We start from the raw sequence: 24626 nt of genomic DNA on the forward strand, positions 1-24626 counted from the left end.
ATTTATAACAGAGTATTTCTACACAGTGGTATTGTTATATTTACTTCAGTAAAGGATTCAAATAATTCCTCCACCCCTGCTGCTGGGAACCAACTAACAAAGTAACTAACTAGCTCACAGCAATGAGGTGGAGTAAAAATAATATGTCTGCCAAATGTTGAAGAAGTGTAGCAAACTGTCTTAAATGGGGAATACTCAAGTAGAGTACAAGTACCTTAAAAGAAGTACATCAAATGTACTCCGTTGCTGTCCACCACTGCTCAGATGCACAAACACTTAACAAGTGATATTAATAAAACGTGCAAACGAAGTACTTTCATCAAAATGTGGCAAACTGAACAGTTGGCAGACGCATCGAATGAATCAGATGTTAGAAATACGGTGCAACAGTTTACAGTGTTTATTAGTGCAGTGAGTATACACTAGTAACTGTTAATAAATGTGTACATAGAATCAGACCACACTAGTTGCTTGCTTTGTCCTTCACTGGATGAAGTGTGGAAAAAATAGCATACTGTTTATTACTTCCTCTCTGACTTTTTTTTCTTTTTATATGCAAAACTCGATTTAAATAACAAAACACTCTGAAGTGAATTGTTATGGCATTTGAAGCAATTACGTTGTTATGGCTTGTTATAATGCGATTACAGCGCTTGATCACAGTGATTGTCTCTTTAAGAAGCAGTGAGAGTGAGAGGCGGTGGTGCGGTTTCACACCCCGGGGTGGGAAACACAGGCGGGGCCAGCCGCCGCTGACTGACAGCCGCTCAAAGGCTCTCCGGCTCCGCGCTGCGCGGAGAACCCGCGACGACCAATGGGGTTAAAGCTCGACCCGCCCACCTAACCGCGACGACCAATCGCAGCGAGCCATGGGCGGGGCCTGGAATCGCTGTTGTGCATCCAACGTGGGGACTACGGAGCGATCACCCAGGGAAAAAAGGGAAAAGTAACTCAAGAAAGGAAAAAACTCACGGCGGTGGTACACGATCGGAAGGAGGAGGGGGGTCAGACTCTATTTTGCTATTAATCGGATCGTCGAGATTTCGTGACCGCAGACTGCACCTAATAAGCTGTCGGTGGAGTTCTCCTGGAACGGACTGCGTGTGTTTCAAAGTTGGATTTATTCGACTACAAGCCGAGGGGTGCTGGGGAGATCGGGACGATATGCAGCGCTCGGATTGAGAGATCAACGCCGGAGTTCTCGGCACTGCTCCCGCGGGTCTTCAACTTATTACATCTTCAACTTTTAGTGGACATTTTTTATTTATTTGTTTTTTACAACAGCACCGTCAGCAGTCACCGTGTGGCCGCGTTGCTCACTTTTAAACAGTTTCGCCGCTGCCCCGTTGATCAACAGTTATTTTTGAAAGCCACTGTGTCCTTTAACAGTTTTGACGTTGCGTGTTTTCCAGCATGTCACCAACAGCAGTTATCCGATCGAGAAAGTAGGGTTTCTTTTTTTTCTTTTTATAGTGAAAACACTCTTTCAAACTGAATTGGAGTCCAGGGCGACATACGAGTTCGCTGTCGGCAACTTTCACTGGTCAATCTGTGAATCACCTCTGATTTTTTTAGCCCGCGTCGGACACCGGAGGAGAAAGTTGGACCGGGAACTTGTCTCCTAAATGACTGTTCGTGGGATGGAAAACGTTTCGCCGCACCACGGTTGTTTGTGCTAGCCCCGTAGTACAACAAGACAGTTAAATGTGCCACGGAGGGACTCCAGTCTCCCCGAAGCCGCATTAATATTCCAGTTTGTGGGTTACGAGGAGAGAGCTCGGCGGCCGCGCTATTAAAACTGGATACAAAATGGCGGCGTCCCTGGGACGGTTTGGATATGTTTCTCGTTCTATTTTTTATTTAGTTCTGTCGGTCGGACTGTTCGTCAGTTATGGAGCGAGTTCAGATTTGCCGTGTGCCCAGAACTGTACCTGCGACGGGGATTCGGTGGACTGTAGTAACCTGGAGCTGACAGCGACGCCTCTGGACCTTCCAGTCCGGACCGTTTCCTTGTAAGTAAAGCCTATTTATTGACTGACCCATAACGGGCGCGTTTCTCAAGAAAGGTAAAGTGTCTAATAGAGGAGAAACTTTTTTTGGGGGGTCAGAGGCCAAATAAAAAGCCTTCACCCAGTGGAACCCTGTTGATACGGTATTCTCCCAAGGATTCCCTCCGAGACTATTATAGTGGTTATGATTTGAGTTGCATAGCTTACTTGAAGTGCGCACGTTTTAGGAGTAAAATCAAACTTTGACCCCCCCGTTAAACAATCAAAGACCTCCTGAGGTCCATGCACCCCCACTCTGGGAACTAATGGAGTAAACCACCAGCACTATTTGCTCAGACAGTCTGACACATCACGTTGTAACTTGATCAAGATTCTTCGTGCAATGCATGAATTAAGTGTTCACCTCATCAACAGACCCAAGGATTTCATAAACGAATTTGACTGCAGGCAGAATGTAATTTTCTAAAATGCATTGCCTATTTCTACTCATTTGATGCCACTTTGCTTTCTTAAAAAAACATGTTTTACTCGTATGCTCATGTATTTACAATGTAACAGGTGCACTGATAACTGCACGACGAGGGACCCACACAAACTGTTAGTGGACACCATTTATTCAAGTGTGCATGACAAAAAGCCTCTTAAAATGATCCTGTTAGTTTGAAAACTCTTCTTAAAGTGTCAGACTTTTATTGCCCCCTTTCAAAACAATTTTATTCTAATACATAGTGCAATCTTATGTTCAGTCACTTTCCCACGATTCACCATCTTTTGCAGTCAGTAAATTGTCTTATTTTCATAGTTTGTAGACAATATTATACATTTTAATGGAGCAATCTAACAAGGTTAAAATGAACAAATGGTCCCCCTTAGGGTGGGCAAACAAATAGACCATAATGTGTCATAACAAATAAACCTCTGCTTTGTTCAGTCAGATTTATGACAGGTATTACCATAATTGCTGTTTCTGTGTTTCTAGCCATGTTTCACAAATTAAATTTATCGTCAATTAAGCACTTGTTCCTTGGGACAAGACTGACAACAGTTGAAACCCTGTGTGTTGGCCCATTCCAGAAATTAGTCAATTAGTCTACGGAACATCCTCTGATATGTAGGGAAATTCAGCACTCATCAAGTTGAGAATGACACTATTTATTTAAAGACAGGACAACTCTGTCCTCTGAATCAACATTTTGGCTCTCAACCACTGTCCAGTGACGATTTATGAACCCTCAGTGACAACGGGGCATCTTGTTACAGAATCCTCAGCATCTGTTTGTGAGTGTGTCGCTGGGAACGTGGGGTTAAAGACCGAAGACCCAAAGACGTTTCAGGCTCCCAGGTTCCTGTGTTAGGTAGTTTATCTTCCCCTGGGAAGTAAGGAATGCAACTTTTAAAAAAGTCCTCTAAAAACATGAATAACGGCATTTGTGCCCGGGTAGCCTCATTGCCCTGAAGCACCACTTAGCCAAGTTCAAGTGCAGACGCTGTTTGCCATGCAAGTACGCGGACGCACACTGCTCCTCCTGTCCTCGTGGACAAAGGGCAACTACTGTGGGACAAATGTCCCATCTGAAACAGCTGCTCTGAACCTTGGGGTTCCTATCTATACGCAGGATGAGCCCTGTCTCACTCCCAGTCTACGGCTGTTATCTCGGCCAAACCTTATCGGTCAAGATTTAAGCACCCGCAATCTTGTTATTTTTCAAAGGGAATGGCTTTATGGCTTCGGATTATCTTTTTAAAACACCTAGGTTGCATATTTCCACACCACTTGAGATAGTCCCCTTGTGTTGGCAGGTAACTCAAAGGGAACCAGCTCAGTTCCTCTGGGGTCTGTAACTGAGCCACATTAGCAGATGATTACCGCAAACCTAAAGAGACAAGTACGGACAATTTCACTTGTGGCCCAATGTGATCCCATTAGAAGGTACCATACGCCAAGTCCTGTCCACTTGAGTGGATGAAATTACTTTTTGTGTTGTGGGTTGTAAGTTATTTTAGTGTCTGAGTGCTGCCGTTATAAAAGAGTGTGTGTGTGTGTGTGTGTGTGTGTGTGTGTGTGTGTGTGTGTGTGTGTGCTGCCTGTGGGTGTACGAAAGGAAAACTATAGTACGGTTGAAAATGTCAAGTTGCTATAGCAAGAGTAATATATTATATAGTAATAATAACTTTACGCTGTCATTAGAGCCCACTGAGAGTGTCGGTTTGCACAATGCCTCGGTCACTGTGCGTTTGTCCATCTCTACCTTCAGGCGTCTGAGCCATGTGAAATCAGTGTGGAATCAACTGTCTCTGTTATGTTTACCCCAGGGAGGGAGCAGCAGCAGTAGCAGCGGTGATGGGGGTGGGTGGGAGGACAGTATTGGTGGGTGGGAGGACAGTATTGGTGGGTGTCATTAAGCACCTTCTCTCTTTTAAGGATGGAGCGATGGGATTTCGTCGCAGATCACAATAAAAAAATTAATCGCGGTGCATTTCCATTGTCAGGATAATCTTGGACGTAGCAGTGCAGTACTTTTAGGGGTTTGTGCAGGCGTGAAATGGTATTACTCGCACATACAAATGCGTTTCTAACTTTTTCGCTGTGTGGAGTTTGCTTCTGATGCTCCCACAAGTGACATCACTGTCTGTGTTTTTTTCCCCTGCCTCAAATTTGTAACTCCCTTGAATGTGTTAAATCCAAAGCTTTAGACCTTCAATACATACACACCCTTATGCATAATCACCTCCTGCTCTGAGATAGCACTGTTTTTAGTAACTTTAAGAGCACTTTGTCAGAGTAATCCTGGGAAGCTGGGTGGATATGTGTCCAAGGGAGATGGGTGGCTAGCTAGAGGGCAAGTGTAGGCAGGTTTATCCATCAGTAGCTGTCCAAGAAATCAGGTGGCTGTAGGTGAAGGAAAAAGGCCCTGATTCCTTCCTCCCTTCAGGACTCTGATTTAAATAGTCCCCTGTGAGAAATTGGCCTTGATGAGGAATCAAGCACACTGAGCAGACTGGGCTGACAAGGCCAACACTAATTACATTTTTTACAGTGCATTAACAACTTATTGCAATATTAATTAAATGATAGTGAACAAATTTCAAGGAAACGTAACAGTAGTATATTGCTGTATTAATTCTTTATGAAGTCCCGTGCATCCTCACGATTGGCCACAGAAGATTTTAAAGCTTCTTCAAAGCCTCTGCAGTCATGAATGTGTTTGTCAAACACATCCTTTGCTGTTTTACATCAGTGCGCCTCACATTTAACAAACTGACCACCAGTCTCAGATGTCTGTCCATTGTTTCTGATTGATGAATCGCCTAATAACATTCAAAGCAAGTTTGCTCTCACACAGTCACATATTCCCTCTCAGGAGTGGTACCTTATCTTATTTGCAGCCAGGGTAATGTGTATAAAAAGCATTTTTGCCCACAGTGCCACCGACGTAATGGGATTTTGCAAGTAAATAAAATCACGAACATTATTAATTTTGCTGGCTGAGATTGCTGTGGTCGGATTGAGATAAAGCAGGTACATGGTATCTTTCTGGGGGGTCTTTTTGTTGTCTCATGCAAAATTGTAAAATCCTCTCCGTTTTATTGTCCAGAAAGGTGCATTTTTAATGGGCTTGGTCTTCATTTTCATTCGTTAAAGTCCTCGCAGGACCAGCTTGCAGCAACTCTGGCGAAAAGCATGAAGAGGCCTGCTCTTGAATGGTCCCCTTTGTAACCCGACATTTCCCCAGTGGTTTCCCAATGTGCTGGCCACAATGCTCGGAGTACACCAGACGTTCTTCCGCGACTCAACCCCAAGCCTTGGCCCTAAACTTAACAGCACAGCCTTATTGGTAAACACCACATCCGGCAGTTGATTTTGGCTTCTGCCCTCAGGAAATGGGTTTGTGTCGGTGGTTTCCTGACAGGGGGCCGGGCGCTCAGCTGGCTGGTTTTGCGGACTGGTCGGTGGGGCTGCAGATCACCTGGCTTGAGGGTGTATGAGGCGAGGTGGGTTGACATTTTTCCGCCCACTGCATGGGAAGTGTTTTGTCAATGTCACGGTCTGCTGCCGCTGCCTCCGGGCTGGTTCCACTGGTTTGTGAAAGTTCTGTAAGTGGTCAGAAACCTCAACCACTGTCACACATGTTGAACTACACTGAGCAAACCCAGAGGGAATGAAACATTACAGGACCGTCTGCCTGTATGTCACACATCCTCAGATAGCTCCTTTATTAACAAGCAGAAATGGTTCCTGCAGTAGGAGCATGTTACTGTCGGGGCAGAGATGCAGCAGCAGCAGCACTGTGCAGGGTTGAGCCCCTTGTGATTTCCAGGGCATTTCTCGCTGCACAGCCTTGTAATCTTGTGGTTATTGGGAGTGTACCAATTTTGTTTTATTGTCATAGCTGCCCTACCTTTGTGACTCGCATTTCCACTGGGGGAGATTCTAAAGTCAAACCTGAGCGCTTGGAAGGATTTAAGATGATATTATCAGTGGCCCAGATTTTTATCAGCTCCTCGTGTTATTTGCGCTCCACTTTCTCCTCCCTTATCGGGCCGTTCGGCGTTAAGTTGGATAGTAAAAGTATCGGGAGTTCCCATATGGAAATGTAAGCATGCAGCAATCTATTTTTCACCGTAAATGATGCTCTTTTAACAGTTTGGGATGATTCATGCAAAGCATTAGCTGTGAACAAATTATGAAGGAACAGCTAAGGTTGAGCCCTTACTCTAAGAACAACAGATAAAGTCTGACACTAACATGAAGATATGGAAGTGAGCTCATGGCCTCGCGCTGGCTTTAATGACAATCAAACAGCTGCTGCCACAAGTCATTCTACAGGAATCCAAGTTCGCAGAATAGATGGCCCTTTTGTGAAGACATTTGAAGGCGCCAAGTTTTTTTTTTTTTCTTTTTTTCTTTTCCACCTTTTCCTTCTCCCCCCAAAGTCGGTGTCTACAAAGTAGGCCTGATCGATGAATCATCTGTGAATTCTCTACATCTGGTAAGAGTTTGGAAATCTGGAGAAGATGTTAAAAAAAAAAAAAAAGCGTGACTTGGACTGAGGGAGAGGTACTGTGCAAGTGAAGCAGCCCCCCCCCCCCAGAAAACAGGCAGTCCTCCGAGAAGCGAGCGGAGCTTTGAGTGTGAATTTGGGCCAAGCATATTTTTTTTTAGACTCGTGTACTTTCTGATACTGCAGAAAGGAAATGAGCATCAGAGCTCCACTGTCTAGACACCCACATACTCACATGTACTTGGAGTCCACTCTGTAGACACGTACTTCACCACTGGCTGGAGTGTAATTATTGCTGAATATTACACTGCTAGTATAATAAACAAGTAGGGGGAAAGAATTGACTAATGATGCTGTACTTTTCTCTGCTTTTGAAGTTAAGAGCGTACGGTCAGCTTGACTAAAACAATAGAATACACTATTTATGTTATCCGTTCAGATGAATTGGGGACACTAATTTCCATTTACTCATAACGAAGTAGACCGGCGCCGCTTGCAGCTAATTACATTGTTATCATGCCAGAATCATGCACATGCACGTGTGCAGTTTGGACATCACGAGTGTTATTGAGCGTCTCATCCGGAGCGTCCCGGCTGGCGTCGTTTGGGCCGGGCCACGGGGTTCATGCAGTGCCTCGGGCTAGCGCAGACCCCTTTCCCAACCCTCTCCCTGTTTGTTTGGAGTGCCCCGCTCCATCCCCTGCATCAGCCCCGAACCGGCAGCGTGAAGAATGGCTGTGCACATGGCCCCAAGATGTGGGCCTTCCTGCCTCGGAAAAACTGAGTCACGCTCCTAGCCTCGCAGATTTCAAAGGCCAGAGCAACTCCTTTGTTGAGTTCTGTGTGTGTGTGTGTGTGTGTTGGTGGGGGCGGTGGGAATCTGTAATGCAAATGGTGAAATACGCTGATCCCATCGGCGCAACATCGCTCTGATCTTGCACCTGAGTTCTCCTCACTCTCCCACCAGATCTTGCACTCACCGGTGGTTTTTCTTCATTGTGTTTCTTGTTTCTACTGTTAATCTCGTTCGCCACATTATGCTTTTAACCTTGTCAAAGTTGATAAGATATCGCTCTCCTGGTTTCCTTCCTCGTGTTTGACTGGTGTGTAAAATGGTGGCCTGGAGCTGGTGTTGGCTTTGTGTACACTCTCACTGCAGTTGCCTGGCTGTAAAACTGTCCCTTAATGACGGGAAGAGTGGTGTGTGTGTGTGTGTGTGTGTGTGTGTGTGTGTGTGTGTGTGTGTGTGTGTGTGTGTGTGTGTGTGTGTGTGTGTGTGTGTGTGTGTGTGTGTGTGTGTGTGTGTGTGTGTGTGTGTGTGTGTGTGTGTGTGTGTGTGTGTGTGTGTGTGTGTGTGTGGCCCTCTGACACTCAGGTTATTATTTGACCGGTTCGGTTTTATGATGCCCTGAAATCGACCACATTAAAAGGGCCTTTGTTTCCCAGCTGGACCACAGAAGGCTCATCACTGACATCACTTCACACTTTCGGCGAGCCAAGTTCAAACTGCATTTATGCGCGATAGAAAAGGGGAAGGATAATGATGATGTATCTCAGTATCGTGCACGTCCCCTGGCTGTGCCGGTTCTCCCTCCCCGTATCTCCTCTCTCTGTCTCCCACACACACAGACTGTGCGCGCTGACTTATAAGCATAGTGTCATATGCGATGACATCACTCCTGTACTCCCAGCTTTCCCTCTACTCCCACAGCAACCATACGCACAGCTATTTTTCAAAGCCTTTTAATGAGTTTTACATGTCAGATCAGCTACACTGTCCAGCAATGACGGTCTAGCGCGGGCGCTGGGCCCTATTTTCTCCTCTCCGCATCCCTCCAGTAGTTGGCTGGTTGTCAGGCAAATCTAGCGAGTGTGTTTATTAAGCCTATTAAAAGTATTTTTTGATAAAAGATAAATGCCCTTTGAAAAATACTAGGGTCACAAGTAGCAGTTGTTAGACAAATATAGTCCAAAAAGTTATTTATGAGGGAGGAAAGCAAGGGAGTGACCTCATGTCTGAATTCTAGCAAACGCTTGGTTTTTATTCTTGATGGAGGGGTTAATCAATGATCGGTTGATGTTAAATCAATTGATTCACTGACTGTTTTGGATGTAGCAACACTGTTTTAGGGCAACAGGTGGTGGATTGTTTGTTTAGCTCATTACATTTGTCTTTTTTTGTGGTATTATGGTTGGTGCAGCCTCGTGGTTTTGCTCCGTAGAGAAGCTTTTTTCCCCTCCTCCTGATGCTTCACAGCCTCCCAGTGTTTGTGATTATTGTTTGTAATGTGCGGGGAAGTGTTTGGGTTGTGGCGGCCGGGTGCGGTTGGAAGGTGGGGGTGTAACTACCTCTCTTTAGACCAGACCGGCTCTCTTGTTTCTCGTCTCCAGCTCTGCTGACAGAAAAGAGGTTATGGTGACCTGTGCTCGTTGATGGACGGCCAGTGTTGGCGAGTGCCGTGCAGGACAGACAGTAAATGCTACACGGGGCCTGTTTTTTAAATTTGCTAATGTTTGCAACATAAAGCAGTTTTAGCTTGAATACGATGACTTCCAGAGGGACTTTGTGCTGAATGGAAGCTGGAGAATAATCATAGATTCTGCGCTTAGTAATGGATTTTTAAATAATGGATGAAGTGACTGAAGCGATGAATTAATTCTAAATGATAGTTGTAAAATAACTGTTAGTGCGTGAGTAAAAACACACTTGTTAATTCATGCTATTCTGTTTAATTGTCTTTTTAAATACATTATTTTAAATGCATGTACAGAAATGCTCACCTGGCTGCAGTTCACCAGCCAGAACAGGCTTGAATTCAGTGGGAAAGTAAGCATTTGGCTGGATATGCAGCCTTGAATTATCAACCACTTTTCTTTGGTTAAGTACCTGGCAGAGACAGCGTTTGATTTGGATCCCGCTGACTAATGTCAAACAGTCCTGCCCATTTGTATAAACTAGTTGTACCATACAATGGAATGCTGTGTTTGAAGCATTAAAGCAAACCACTTTGTAGTGTTTGCCGTGGTTAATCACAGCGACTGTTCCCATCTCGACCATATGTCCGTTTTTCCCCGACGGCTGAATCATATGACATGAAGCTGTGTGCGGGCCATCGTGTTAGAGCAGAGGTTGATAAGTTACTTGGACGTTCCTCATTCTTCCCAGTCTGTTTGTTGCTGCTGGTGTTGGGGTCTACAACTCTTAAAGTCCAAAAAACTGTAATGACTTCAAGGCTTCTTCCAGAAACGGCATGATTGTAAGGTCACTTTCTGGAAAGCATTAACCTCGCTTAGCACTAGAGTCCCATCCCCCCCTTCCCCCACCACCCCTCCTTCATGGGAGAGAGGGGCGAAAGGAGGGGGAGGGAGGCCAGCGTTATCATACAGTAGGTGTTAAAACGCTGTGAAACTTATCTTATCTGATAGGCAAGAAAATAAATCTGGCTGAGAATGAGATGGAGAGAAAAAAAGGCTCAGTTGTGTAAACACCGTCGGTGACTCAGAAGGAGGCCCATGCATGCTTGCGCGCTCACTAAAGGACCCGTTTTGTTTGTTGCTGTGGCCTTTAGCACCAGTACGGCAGGTTTGGCTCTCAAACGCGACTAGATTTGTTTTGCTTCGCTCTTTTCTTGCGCGCAGCCAATTTCCTTAACCTTAAAATGCCTTTTTTTTTTACGGCGTGGAGGTGGTGTCCCTGGATCTTTATGTGCTTGTAATGCAAGGTTCACTAGTAACAATCTCTTGACCTACTGCCAAAATCGTGTAAAAACTCAGTCATTTCAAAACTACAGATTGCTGTCCAAAGTTCATCTCATCTGAGCTGTGTGTGTGTGTGTGTGTGTGTGTGTGTGTGTGTGTGTGTGTGTGTGTGTGTGTGTGTGTGTTTTGACTGAATATATACATACCTCCAGGCAGAGACAGACCATAGGAAAGCTGTGCTGCGATTTTTCACTTAGCTTCACCATAACGAGATAATTGCCTCCTGTTTCAGGGGACGACAATTCCGTGATCTGGGTTGCGATGGGAGGCGCCCCAGTAAACGATCATAACATGCACACCTCCCTCACTGCAATTGGTCTTTTCCACAAAATGATGCTTGTCATTTTTATTCTAGGGTTGGGTGTCGTTGGTGGGGGGGTTAGGATAAAAACAACATTGCCAGGGGCGGTCGGTGGCCCCATGTACAGAGGCTTAGCGTCCACGACCTGGTGGTCCCGGGTTCGATTCCAGCCTGGGACGTATTTCCCGCATGTCGTCCCCCTCTCTCTCCCCCATATCCCTCTCTATAATAGAAAATAAAAATAATAAAAGGTTTGACAGGCTCTCCACCTGAAAAAATAATAATAATACAAAAAACAACATTGAAAACATCAAAATCTATCTTTAGTTAGTTTAACATATAAATATTTACAGAAACTCATTCATCTTGTTCAGTCAAGTGGCTCTTTGATGATTTACTCACATAAACTTCTCCAGGATCCAAAATCTTTCGATATGATTACTATGATCCTATTTAATCATTGTCCAGGGTCAGTAGTAGGAGCTACATAATGGCCTATCACTGACTGTCCTGTCCCGTCTGTGCCAATAAGTCAGCACTACTAACGGCCTTTGAACCGACTACATTACAAGAAAGGAGGTGTGCTTGTAGGCTATAAAATTATTATTATCATGAAGAAATGTCTCACCTGCCAGTCTCAACTTACAAATGATAAGCATACCATTTCCCATTACTCAACACCAGACTTGTCTCCTTTGTGGTCCGATAAACAGGAAATTCGTCAATTACCGTAGCTGCCATACCTTCCAGGAAACCGTGCATCGAGGCGTTTGTCCCACAGAAGTTCGGGAGACATGGTTCCATCTAGGCTGAGGGAGAAAAAATCCCAGAGAGACGCAGGCCCTCCCTGTCAGACCTGTGCCTGGAAGGCAGACACATGCTCTGCCATTATCTCGTCACACACACACAGTTAGGGGGAAAGATTTGGGGAGGCAGACTGTCATTATCTGCAATCAAGCACAGAAGACAAGAAAGGGAAATATGTCAAGTGAGGCGGAGATTGAGATTGATAGGCACACGTAGTATTAAAAAGTGGAGGATGTAAAATAACAGTCTTTTGCTGTCGTATTGACCCAGCCTTCCTCACATTAGCTTTCCTAATAGCCATTCCTACTCTCTATACAATTAAGGATGACATGAAGTAACTGTCACGGAGTTCATTCCCATAACACACACAGCAGTCTTAAGGCCGACGAAGGGACAGGAGGGTGAGGAATGTGTTGCATCAGGTGAAAGTGTCCCCAGTGTCTGGGAACAAGCGGCCATCTCTCGGCAGGCCTGTGAAACATTCCTGGGCCGTCTCTCACGTCTGGACAGAGGGACGGAGGGGTGGGACGCCGGGCGGCTCGGAGCTGTGGGCTCCCTTTGTCTCGCCCGGGCCTAACCCCATCACAAAAACACAAGCGCCACTCTCACTGCAGCCTCCTCTCTGCCAAGTCGGCGGGCCGCGTGCCAGCCAGGCAGGAGGTGTGCGGCGGAGATGACGCTTGTTTACGCGTGAGGTAAATTTGCTTAACGTGGCGTGGGAAGCTCCATCTGAAAATGCAGATGCGTGTCAGGTGCGCGCACACAGCCCCCCCTCCCTCTCACTCCGCTCCCCGACGGCGGTAACGCTATATCACCGGACAAATCACTTGGTAATAAGCCTCTGTGCGAGTCAAGTGCCAGCTATTAAATACACTGTTAACCTAAAGTGCAAATTGACTGCTGCGGATGAATGGGCTGCGGGTTATGTTTGGAAAGTGAGCCAGGAGAGAGAGCGGCGCTCTGTATCAATAGTATTGATCCGGGCTCTCCTTGAAGGCCGGCTGGAAGGATGCAGCGTTTTCTGGCATACTTGATATGGAAGGATGAGGCCGTTTGGCAAATGGGAGAAGTAATTGTTGTTATTGATCGAGGTCCAGATCTCAACTACTGAAAAATGCCTATGACTCGTACAATTACTCCTATGAAAACTATTGTTGCACCGCTGATGTTTACATCTTTAATTGTCCTCCCATGTCTGCTATTGGGCATATAAGAATATCAACTACTTTCTTTTAAAAAACGTACACCTTTTCTTTTTTCAGAAACCTTGGCCACAACAAGCTGACCACCATCGATGTCGAAGCTTTTGACAACCTTCCCAACTTGAGAGAGCTGTAAGTACTCACAGGCAGAATACTCTCACATGCACATCACTCTCCCTGGGGCAGCTGACAGAAACACCTGAAACTAACTTCAGTGTGTGTATGGACGTGTTTTAATCTGTTGTGTGTTAAAATGTTAAACTCTTCGATTTGAATGACTGTGCATCCGTTGCGATGTGTTTTCATCAACGACTTAATTCTTGATTAACGTCCGTGATTTGCCACACGACTTCCTAGTCGCATCCTCGTATATGTTTCCTTGAACTAAGTCCAATTGAGAATAAAGTGGTGGTTTTCTATATTAAGCCTCCCCTCCACCACCTGATACTGTGGCCAACGCTGGCCTTGTAAATATTTTATATGGTGAGGAGAGGGCTTGGCTCGGTGTCACTCAGCGGCAGCACACAAGACACACACACACACACACACGAGCTAACTGGTGATACACACACTGGTGACATCTTTGGCAGGCCGGCCAGCCAGTCATACGCTCCCCGACATCTGTTTTACTCCCGTGTTATTTTTGACTGATTTCTGATGACTTGCTACTTGCTCTGCGGCAGACGTGACAAGTTGTGTTTTAAATCTTTTGATTTATACGAGGTTTGGTTGAATTTCGCGGAATCGCCCCGACTTCACACACATTGGACGTAGCTTTAGTTTTTAAATTATAGATTTCAAATAAGAATTTGTGTTTTTTTGTTTATTTTTTACAAGTAAGGCTCCTCACTTCTTTACTGTGCTCCCATTCTTTCAGTTTGGCAGTGACTACTGTGTGTGAATTGTTTTTTTTTTTCTCTAACTCCCTACTATGTGTATTTGTTACTTTCAGGCGTCTGGACCACAATGAGCTGACCTCCATACCCGATTTAGGACGGGCTGCCTCCAAGATTGTATCTCTCTACCTGTGAGTACCGCCCCATTTACTGCCAAACAGAGTACCAGAATGATCCGGCTCTCTGTGACTGTATTCTGAGGTCAGTGACCTCTTTGAAATGCTCCTGAAATAGTCTCTTGACGTCTGTGGAGGATGCATATGCCTTTGCATCTCAGAAGTAATGCAGCATTAATGGGAAGTTGCCGATGTATATGACTCCCATTCCATTAAAATGAATCCCCCTTCCCGCTAGAGCTCTGTGGGCTGTAAATTTCGAGCTCCGTCTTTAGTGATTTAGTATGTGGTCAGGTAACCGACTAGTGTCGGCTCGTATATAGTCCCAACTTGGTTGCTCCCGGTTGTGAAACTGTGCCTGTGGGGACTGCCTGTGCTGGCATCCCACTGGAGATTTACTGCCCTATTTGGGTAGGGCGTGTGTGTGCTTGTGTATGTCACAAACGTGAGCTCGCTAGTCCATCAACAGTCTCTCCTCTTACGCAGCGCCGAGGGAAACTCACGGAGAGAAAGTGGTAGTTTGATGACTTAGTTCAAGTTGCAGGTTGGATGTCAGTAAATGCAATCGTTACATAGAAATGTGTCACGTTGAATATTTATGATTATGGTGGAGTTCGTTTTCGGGAAATAAAACTAATAATAACCGAGGTACCGCTACTTAAATGGCCAACGCCACGCAGACCTCATTCTTCGCTCAACACTTTTATTTAGGCCTACGATGTTATCTCGGTACCGACAATTTTCTGTACTAGTGCGATGCTCAAGAATGTGCAGAGGAATGTGAGGCACACAAAACAAACACAGTTCACTGAAAGGTTTTCTGTGGTTCAACCAAAATGGGACTCAAAACGCTGAAGCTGACATGCAAGCGTATTATTTTTATTCTTCTTATTACTGGCGATGCGCCGTGGTTTCCGATTCTACACACAGACAGCGTGACGGCGTTCGCCTGTATCATCCGCATCTCACTCAACATCAACCTAGTCTTGTGCTAACAGTTAGCTTAGCTTCCCTCTGCTTGCGAGCGTGCCAGCTGACTGCCTGCTGGTAAAGTACGCAGCTGCTGGTTCCTGTAATATTGGTCATGGTCATATCATTTTCTGGCGGTGAGCTTTGTGGGAGTCACACCTTCGCCTCTCCCTGTGTGTCATCTGCCCGCTTCTCAGAATTGATCGTGATGCACTAATGTGGTCAGAAGAGTAAGCTGTAAACACTTAGGCGGGGGAATTTGAGGTTTGATTAAAAATCTCAGACATCTGTTTGTTTCCAGATACTGTGATGGATGTGTGTTATTAGGTTTTTTTATTTTTTTTTATCAGTCTGGATCTGTAGGGATTAGAACAAGCTCCTGTTTACTTTGCCTTTCGATGCAAAGCTGATTGGAGCAAATCCACCTTTTACGAACACAAACTGTGCCGCGTCGCGGCCCCTCTCTATATGATCGGGGTGTCTTTTTTTGGCCTGACTTGAAGTCTGTTGCTAGGGGAAGGCTCGCAGGCCTGATGGGAGTGGAGGCTGGAGGGAGGGTCTGATCTTTCCAAAGCCACACAGCTGAAGTGAAGGCCCGCTGAAGCACTTGCAGCTGCAGCTGTCAGTCACATGGCTTACAGTAAAATGGGTGACAGTGGGAAGGGGAGGAAGGATGAGAAAATGGGGAGGGAGGAAGGTATGGGGGGGGGTTGGACAGTGTCAGAGCAGGGTGACATCAGCGCATGTCGAAAGAGGAAGGGTTAAGGAGAAGTTGTCGAGGAGGCAGTAAGAGGTTATGGAGAGGCAACGGAAGGGAAGCAAGGAGTGAGCTCATGCTGGTTATTCCCAAAAGTAAATCCAATGCACTCCGTCTCTCCTGCCAACCGCCGAGCACTCCGGAGCATGAGACTTTCTGCGTATGTGCCCTGGCAGAGGCAGCGGTACAGACTGCAGGGCAGTGTTCCTGTGCCGCTGGTTGAGATCGTCTGGAATGTCGTCTGGCTACAAGTTTGTGTGAGACAGTGGTTTGCACACGCACGCAAGCAAATGGATTGAGAATCTGTCTTGAGCCCCTCATCCAACAGTAAACCCTCAGAAAGAAGTGCCCATTATATGCGGTCGCTACTGTCTGACTGCCTCCGAGTCAGTTTGTTTATTGCCACGACTTCTGGCCTTCTATATCTTCCACAAAGGTAATTTCCCTGCAGTGAAGGGCAAGCCTAGTGCTAGGGAAATAGCAAACTCTGCCATACAAGCATGCCAGTAGGTGCAGTTTTCATCATATGGTTTGTCAGCACAAGAAAGACATTTTACGTGTAGGCCACACATGGTTTTAGTGGGAATTTGATTAAACAAACATTTAATTATCATGGCTTGTTAATTCAGCTACTTTCAACATGGCTGATAATAAACTTTAGCCAAGATAATCATCAGTCTGTGTTCTTATCAGCACACGGATATTTGAGCTAAGAAGTGGAGGACTGAATTACTACTGTCGGAGTACAACATAGAGAATAAGAAACACGTACAGTGGTATTAAAATAAAAATAATAAATGGAAGAAGGGATAGGTGGGTGAGCTGTATTTTTTCCCTCCTTCCTTTTTCTCTTCTTTCTTATTAATCTTTTTCTTGGTTGAGAGGTGACTTTTCTTTTACCTTTCCCCCACTTTGTTCAGCTATCATCCCCATGTATGGTTGTATAAACTTGACCAATCACTATCACTTGACATATGTCCATCAACCAATCACAACAGACGCATCTTAACAATCTTTTCCTTTTTAAAAAAAAACTTATAACAAAACATATCGCATAGAATTCATCATCATGAACTCACCAAATACCATATGCCACACTCCCAAAGTCCCACAATGCACTTGGCGAGCCCACTGGCATCCCACAGACTCCCAGAATGCCACAGCAGGATGGCAACAAAAAAGTTTTAAAAACACAATGCCAAAGTGACAGGAGAGCAGCACAAACTTTCCCATTGTGCTCATCGGCGGCCCGGTCCACATCAAAGCCGTCCCCCTAAAACAGCTCGCAGGAGAAGCCATGTGGCTCGGCTGGATGATTTGATTTTGAAGTAATTCTCCTTTTGTCCCGCCCGCCAGCTTCAAATGTAAGGGACTGAACAAAGATGACACTGGAAACGGTAGAATGGACTCGCTAGTGTAAACCTCCCAATGCACTTTCCATACATCAAAAGAAGTGTCAAAATGAGCCGGGCTCGTGATAATCAGATGGCCAATGGGGCGGGGGAATGAGATTTGGAATTAAGTGGAATCAAGGCGAATAAGGGCCCTGGACATCAAAGGGAACAGCAGTGAACCCAGCTCCTCTTTATCAGAAACCGGCCGTATGATAATCAGTTTTTATAAACGCTACTATTGTATGTGTGGACTTCAAACACGTCGAGCGCCGGAGCTTTATCAGTCTCTCACACGCAGCTGGGCCCTGGCTGTGGGAGGGAGGGAGGGAGGTTGGTTTGAATGGGGCGAGAGAACGAGTAAGAGAGGTCAACCTCTCCCACCAGTTTGAGACTGATCTGTTTTTCCCATCAAAGGTCACCAGCTGTTGACCCCACCTCACCCCTTCATTCTCCCCCTCCCTTTCTCCTCCCCCATTCTTTCCCTCCCTGCTTTGCTCGGGCTCACTGTAGCCACTGTCTGTTGCTCTGTCCCATGTGTGTCTGCTATTTGTGTTGTGTGTGTGTGTGTGTGTGTGTGTGTGTGTGTGTTTGCCCAGGCGTGCTTGCATGGCTCATCCTTAACCATTTCTGCCACTGTTTATTCAGGTGGACCACTGTGGTGTGACCCCTCCTCCTCTCAGACACCAATGTGTGTGTGTGTGTGTGTGTGTGTGTGTGTGTGTGTGTGTGTGTGTGTGTGTGTGTGTGTGTGTGTGTGTGTGTGTGTGTGTGTGTGTGTGTGTGTGTGTGTGTGTGTGTGTGTGTGTCCATCTGCTGGCTGAAGCCTAGAAAGGAAGCAGGAAGGAGGCACTGACCTTGTTTTGACGAATCTGGCTGGTGGAACACCTGCTCTGTGTCTTGGTCTTCCTAAAAAAGTGAAGCCGTCAGAATAACATTCTTTAAGAGGAAAGCCGAGTCTTTCTGTCAAGTTTCATTATCAAATGTTGTCAAAGTCTCCATGGGTCAAGTGTATTGACTTTAAGATGAATTTTCGACTGTTCAATGTTATTTGTGTTTTCAGGGGACAGTGAATATGTGGAGGTATGATAACAATTGATTTTGTTGTCCTGTCAAAAACAAACAAACTGCATCTTGTCAATGGCTTGACCTCTGAAATGGTTGAAAACGAACACAGTAAAAGAAGGAATCCAATATTGCGTGCAGACTTTGCTTAGAAGAACACCTCACGAACAAACCTTTGTAAAGTAGCTTCCACTTGCAGGGTAAAAAGGAGAACCCCTGGTACATAAACCTGAGCTGGTATCATCTGTGTCTTTATTTTACCCCTCTCTTGCTCTCTTTTACATTTTTTTTTTAGACGTGTAAATGAAAGTGATACCAAATGAAATTCCCGTCCCTAGTTAGCACCCAGGAATGTGTCAAATGTGTCACCCAGCAAAGGCTTTCATGTACGCTCAGATAACACTGGCCAGCCGACTCCTAACGCGCTCACATATATGGACACGCACATATATGGACACGCATGTATACCTATGCAGACACAAAGACTGGGTGCAGCAACTGTCTGTCTTCCTGCTTTGCATATTCTGTGTCTGCTGTGTACATTTGTCTGTGTGTATGTTTGTATTAGAGTAGGGCTGTGTTTGGGGTTCTTATGTGCCCTGTGGCCTTCCTGGTGCTCTACTCACACATTGCGTGAGAGTGTGTGTGTGTGTGTGTGTCGCTTTGGCCGCCGAGAAGCATATCCCACAATCCTCTTCTCCACACCGTAGGGTAATGAACACTGGGGCTGTGTCTTTTACGTTCTCTTTTTTTTTGGTCCTGGTCCACAAAATAACACACCGCAGATGTTGAAGAGGACAGGAGAACCTTCTTTTCTGTTGGGCTTCTGGTTGATGTGCTATTGCTCTTCCCAGGGTTTTGGTACATCAACGAGTCCTCTTTTCAGTTCTTCCTGTGGAAAAAAGAAATGCTAACTGTTGACATATATTTCAAAATGGTTTAAGATTTGCTTCTCTGTTATTTAGTCAGCAGTTCGCACTCTTTTGTCCTTTGGTCCGAACTTCTTGAGAATCACACATCCTCATTCCATCACACACAGAAGTACTCTGAAATCCCTCTTCAAGTGGCTCTGGTTGATCACCGAGGCCCCATCTGTCTCGTAGATTTTACATCTCAGCTCTGTGGAGAAGCACAGGTGTCCCTGGAATTGTTTAAAGAAGGCCAGTCTCTGATGAGAAGCTCTTAAAGTACACATTTTGTGGAGGATGAAGAGCACTTTGCTCTGTGTACTCTGCTGTCTTTGTGCCTGAGAGTGGGTTTAGAGAAGGTGGGGGATTTTGGAGTGTCTTTTGTGTGTGATGGGGAAAAGGAAACTTAAGTTGAGCAGGAATATATATTTTGAGATGGTGATATATGGACACTTGCAGGTCTGTGAGTAGGATTTTCAGCCACACCTAATGTATTTTTTTTTCTTCTTTTAATTTCCAGACATCATAATAAGATCCGCAGTATAGATGGCAGGCGGACCAGAGAGCTGGCTTCTGTGGAAACTCTGGACCTGAGTAATAATGACCTCACTGAGCTCCGGGGGCACTGCTTTCCTGCAGGCCTCCAAATCCGAGACCTGTAAGTAAAATCTCCGTTGTACTGTTGCACATGAAACACCGATCTTTACAAACTGGACGTACTTACGTAAATGCGCTCTCTCTGCATTCAGGTACCTGAGCAACAACAAGATCAGCGTGCTGGAGCTCGGAGTCCTGGACCACCTGGGCTCGACTCTACAGGTCCTGAGACTGAGTCGAAACCGCATCAGCCAGATCCCCGTGAGAGCCTTCCAGCTCCCCAAGCTCACCCAGCTGTGAGTACCGCTGGATTCTATCAGTTTAACGACATAGTTAGTGTGCTGACAAGGTAGTGTTTTGATCTGTCAGAGTGGTTTGACCTGCAAAAACGATACGTTTTTGACATCCGTGGTTGGAGAGAAAATGAATGAGTTTCCCAGTTGTAGCCGATTGAGACTTTACAGAACCGAAAAAGAACGAAGAGGTTTAACGGAGTTTGTTGTGTCTGTTGATCAAGACCTGTGTGTTTAACATTTGGAACGCTATTAGCGGAGCTATTCCTCTAAGGCCGGATAGGGTCTGACTAGGTAAACACCGAAGCCATATAATTGGTGATTTATGGCCGTCTTCCATATCCCCGAAGTGGTTAGCTCATTCCCCACACCGTGCTCCATTATCTTCGTCAAACTTCCCTCCAGCTACGACCTATTTGTAGCTCAACGCCTCCATTCTGGAGAGCGAATGGACTCTCGTAATGGGACTCTCTCATGGACCAGTGGGGGGCCAGTAGTTTCCCCAGGGGGCCTTTTGTTAGACAGGTGGCCCCGGTGAACGTGTATCTACGCACCACCTTCACGCACCGCACATACAGAACGTACAGATTTACTGTTACACGGAGAGAACGTTTTACGCCTCATATGCATAATAACACCTTATACCTCTTTTAAGTATCCCAGTAATTTCACAGGCTCATGACTTGACGCTTGTTTCTGAGCTAAAGCCTGTGGGTATACAACGCTGGCCTCATGCCACAGCCGGAAAAGACAGCGCTGAGGAATGCCTGTTAAGCTGGGGGTTTGTTAACTACAAAATGCCCCAACTGAAGCATGCAGGCTATAGGATTCTTTGGTTCTGGACTTCAGTTCGATGGATGCTGATGTAGAATGAGGGCAAAACAATCCTCAGTCAAAAAGTGGGAAAAGTTTTTCTCTTGCTTTTGAAAAGTGGGGACTATTTTGACAGAATTAACAAAGTATGATTAAGCGTATCACTGTAGGTTGTTTTTCCCCCCATGATCAGTTGCTACATTAGTTTTGTTTGTCTGCCCACCCTGCAGTGAGCTGAACAGGAACCGTATTCGTCAGGTGGAGGGTCTCACCTTCCAGGGTCTGTCCAGCCTGGAGGTCCTGAAGCTGCAAAGAAACAGCATCACCAAACTGACTGATGGAGCTTTCTGGGACCTGGCCAAGATGAAAGTCCTGTATGTGAAAATCCAAACTGATGCAAAATAACACAGTCAAAGACACAAATTGCATTGCCATTTCTCTTTTGTAAATGTATTCATTTCAAGGCGCAACAATTGCCACCACTATCCTACACATTCCTTCTTCCTCATGACACTCATTAAGCTCATTTTTGTCTCTTGCAGTCACCTGGACTCCAACAGCCTGACAGAGGTCAACAGTGGCTCCCTGTACGGCCTGACCTCCCTTCAGCAGTTATACCTCAGTAACAACGCTATTGCCCGCATCAACCCCGATGGATGGAAGTTCTGTCAGAAGCTGAGGGAACTGTGAGTACTAGCATTCAAGTACCCCCCCCGGTACCATATCACCCATCTACCCTCCCCGGGGTTAAATGACATTGTGCTTTAACACCCAATACGCTACGCTATTCTCAGAATAAGCCTGTTTATCCTATAATTAGAGCTTGACTCAACAGCACTGAAGCCCTTCGACAGAAGTATTTGGGCTCCGTTGTGAATCCTCCATGGGGTCGTGTTGTGGCGATTCCACCCAAGGATCTCCTTCACGGCCTTTTGTCTACCCGATGAGGAGTTATTATCTGAGAGTCTTTCCTGTCCGCTGACACGACTTGTCGTATCGCTGCAGTAAAGTGCTCCGCTCAGCTGAGGCGTTGCTAACTGCACGGTAGCCTGGGGTATCTGTGGCGCCTGTGTTTGTTTACGTGTAACAGTCAGACGGGATAAAGAGGTAGATGGCCTCCGTGTTGGTTTACTCTGTGTATCTCACTGCCGTTTCCGGCGCGCGCCTCTATGGAAGACAGATTGCTCCCAGCGCCATCTCCGAATCATACTGACACCAGTCAGCTTTTACATGATTTATTCTTTTTATTATCTAGAGTTATGAAAACCCCCAATGACTGATAGAGGAGAGTGACTCGTCTTTATGACGGGCCAGTTATTGCATTCCCAATGAGGCGGGCCAAGCTGGTCATCAGGGAGAATCTCTGCACACATGACTGGTCAAGCAAACCGGAGGCCCGGCCACAGAGACCGACGGCGAGGGCCACAGCGAGGGCAATGAAATGCACAATACTGCCCTTTGACTACTGTTTGAAAGATACCATTTATTGTCATTTCTAATCAGGATTTATCAAGATGTGTTACTATGAAAATACATTCTTGCAAGAAGTTTTGACTCCTCGTTGCCCGCGGCGTATTCTGTCTTTCCGAAGTCCTAAAACGAAGTTCTTGCAAAATCCACTGTTCACACCCAATTCGGATTTCCTCCAGCGTTGTAAGAACAGATTTGAGGGCTAGATATGAAAGTCAGTAACAATTTGAGGGCTGCCGTACACAAGAGTGACAGTATATTCCCCTGGGGTTTACCACATGCTCAAGTAGGCTTATAAATGGAGGTTGTGGACATGTAAAAGTTCGAACCAAGAGTGTCTGTGCTTCCCTGTCAAACGGTTAAGACCTCAGTTAAGCTTTAAGGTCTGCTAAGCCTATTCTCTGTTAACATCTTGCGGTGAGGAAAAAGGCACAATGGAAAAAGACACATCACAGACTGGCATTTAGACGTTGAATCAGCCATGAAATTTAAGTATTATGATGTAGCGAGCTGCCTCAGCGTTCTGCCAACCTGTCATCCACTTCCAGACCTCACACAGAACATTTCTCTCTCTCGCTCTCTCACCCTTTTTTTTCCACTCTCTCTCTCGGTGTCTCTGCCCCTGTCCTCTTTTCTGTCTGTCTCACACTCCGTTTCTCTCGCCAGGAATCTGTCGTATAACAACTTGACTCGTCTGGATGAAGGCAGCCTGGCTGTGCTGGGGGATCTCCACTCTCTCCGTCTGGGCCACAACGCCATCAGCCACATCACCGAGGGAGCCTTCAGGGGCCTCAAGTCCGTGCGCACTCTGTAAGTTCACCCAACCCTCAAACTGCCAATACCGTGCCCTACAACAACCTCTCGTTATGGGTTTAACCCTGCCGACGATAAGGCCAAGGCGTGCCACTTGGGATTAGTGAAAGCTGAGATGTTTAATATTGGTTTTGACTTTGATATTTGATACGTAAGCTTACGTAATCCCTTTATCTGACTTCAAAAAGCAGGAGTTGTTTACTTTTCAAGACAGGTTTCATCTCATTTGCATTCAGGAGCTTTTTGCCAACGGTTGCAAGGCGTTCGTGCATCACCTTTGTCGTAGTTTCTGTGGCAACTCCTTCTTTTCCTTATTCCTTTTGCCACTTTGTTTCCTTTGTGTGGTTTTCTTTTGGGGCCTTTTTTGTATTCTCTTGAACATTGGTTCCCAACAAACTTGGATCTGAAAGTGTTGCTCCCTTGAGATCCTTCCCCGCTTTTAGATGCCATGAATAAAGACAAGAGGCTTCTTTCCCCGCATATCCACCTTTTGCACAAAAAGCCCAAACAGGCCTAATGAAAGAAAACGAGGGAATGAAAGGGAGAAAGTCAGGGGATAAATCCAGGAGAAAGACTTGGGGGTCTTGGTTCTTACCCAAGGTCCTCTTGGCTGTGCCTCTTCCCAGTGAGAGAGCCAGAGAGGGGAGTTGTGCCAGAGCTCGCTTGTCAAGCTCTCTCTCACAGTGGGGTGACAAGCCAAGGCATATAAGGCCTCAATCTGCTGGCACATTGGGTGCTAGATAACTAGCTACAGGGGGAAATAGAGGGTGGGATAGGGAGCCGAGCTTGTGACTGCCATATCTCAGCCCTGTTTTCCTTTCTTGTCTTTAATTGCTCACTCTGTTTCTTTTGGCTTGACCATTTTAAAACGCACTCATGCCCATTTCTCCATCTCCTCGTTATCCCAAGTGTTTTCTGTCATCTCCTCACGTTATCCCCAATAGGCACACTATCTCCGACTTGATTTTGGCATGATCTTTCACTCTGTGTCTTTGAGGCAGGCCTAATCTAATCAGTGGAGGGGAGGACAGGCATAGGCTGGGCCCTGAAAAGGAGCCGGGGGAGCTTTAATTGGGGCCGCGCTGCTGGTCGTGCTGGCATGGGGCTGGAGCCTGCATTGGGGTGTGAAAGCTCCAAACAAGCTAGCCTGCCCTCTAATTCGGCCACGGGGGTCGTTGGCTCATCGGGGCCCCCCCTTCTCCTTGCCCCCAGTGTCCCTGCTCTACAGCCCCCACCACTGGCCTTGCTTTAACAAGGCAACGGCCATTCACATCCAGCCAGCCAGAAAGACTAGGAAATTGGCAGCCCCTGTCCAGTCCAACTAAGACAGCAGCCAATGGAGACTGAAAAGAACCAGAGGGGATGAGGGATACTCGGAAAAGGAAAGGGCGGAGGAAGAGCTGAGGGTGCTATTGTGGAGACGTTGGAGGGTGTGGCTGACCATCAACCTCAAAGGC

The 24626-nt window shown here is 46.0% G+C and overlaps 1 protein-coding gene across 1 annotated transcript in view; it reads left to right on the forward strand.

The window, feature by feature from the left end:
* Nucleotides 1–931: 931 nt before the first annotated feature.
* The window catches only part of lrig1 (leucine-rich repeats and immunoglobulin-like domains 1), a 34086-nt gene continuing 10391 nt past the window's right edge, over nucleotides 932–24626 (forward strand). Inside the window, exons 1-8 of the mRNA XM_084036471.1 lie at nucleotides 932–2012; nucleotides 13142–13213; nucleotides 14034–14108; nucleotides 19704–19841; nucleotides 19933–20076; nucleotides 21117–21260; nucleotides 21429–21572; nucleotides 23023–23166. Of these exons, the coding sequence (XP_083892597.1) occupies nucleotides 1810–2012; nucleotides 13142–13213; nucleotides 14034–14108; nucleotides 19704–19841; nucleotides 19933–20076; nucleotides 21117–21260; nucleotides 21429–21572; nucleotides 23023–23166 (1064 nt within the window). The 5' untranslated portion in view covers nucleotides 932–1809. The remainder of the gene's footprint in view (nucleotides 2013–13141; nucleotides 13214–14033; nucleotides 14109–19703; nucleotides 19842–19932; nucleotides 20077–21116; nucleotides 21261–21428; nucleotides 21573–23022; nucleotides 23167–24626) is intronic.

The sequence above is a fragment of the Eutrigla gurnardus genome, assembly GCF_963514095.1.
Source record: "Eutrigla gurnardus genome assembly, chromosome: 2".
Lineage (NCBI taxonomy): Eukaryota > Metazoa > Chordata > Actinopteri > Perciformes > Triglidae > Eutrigla > Eutrigla gurnardus.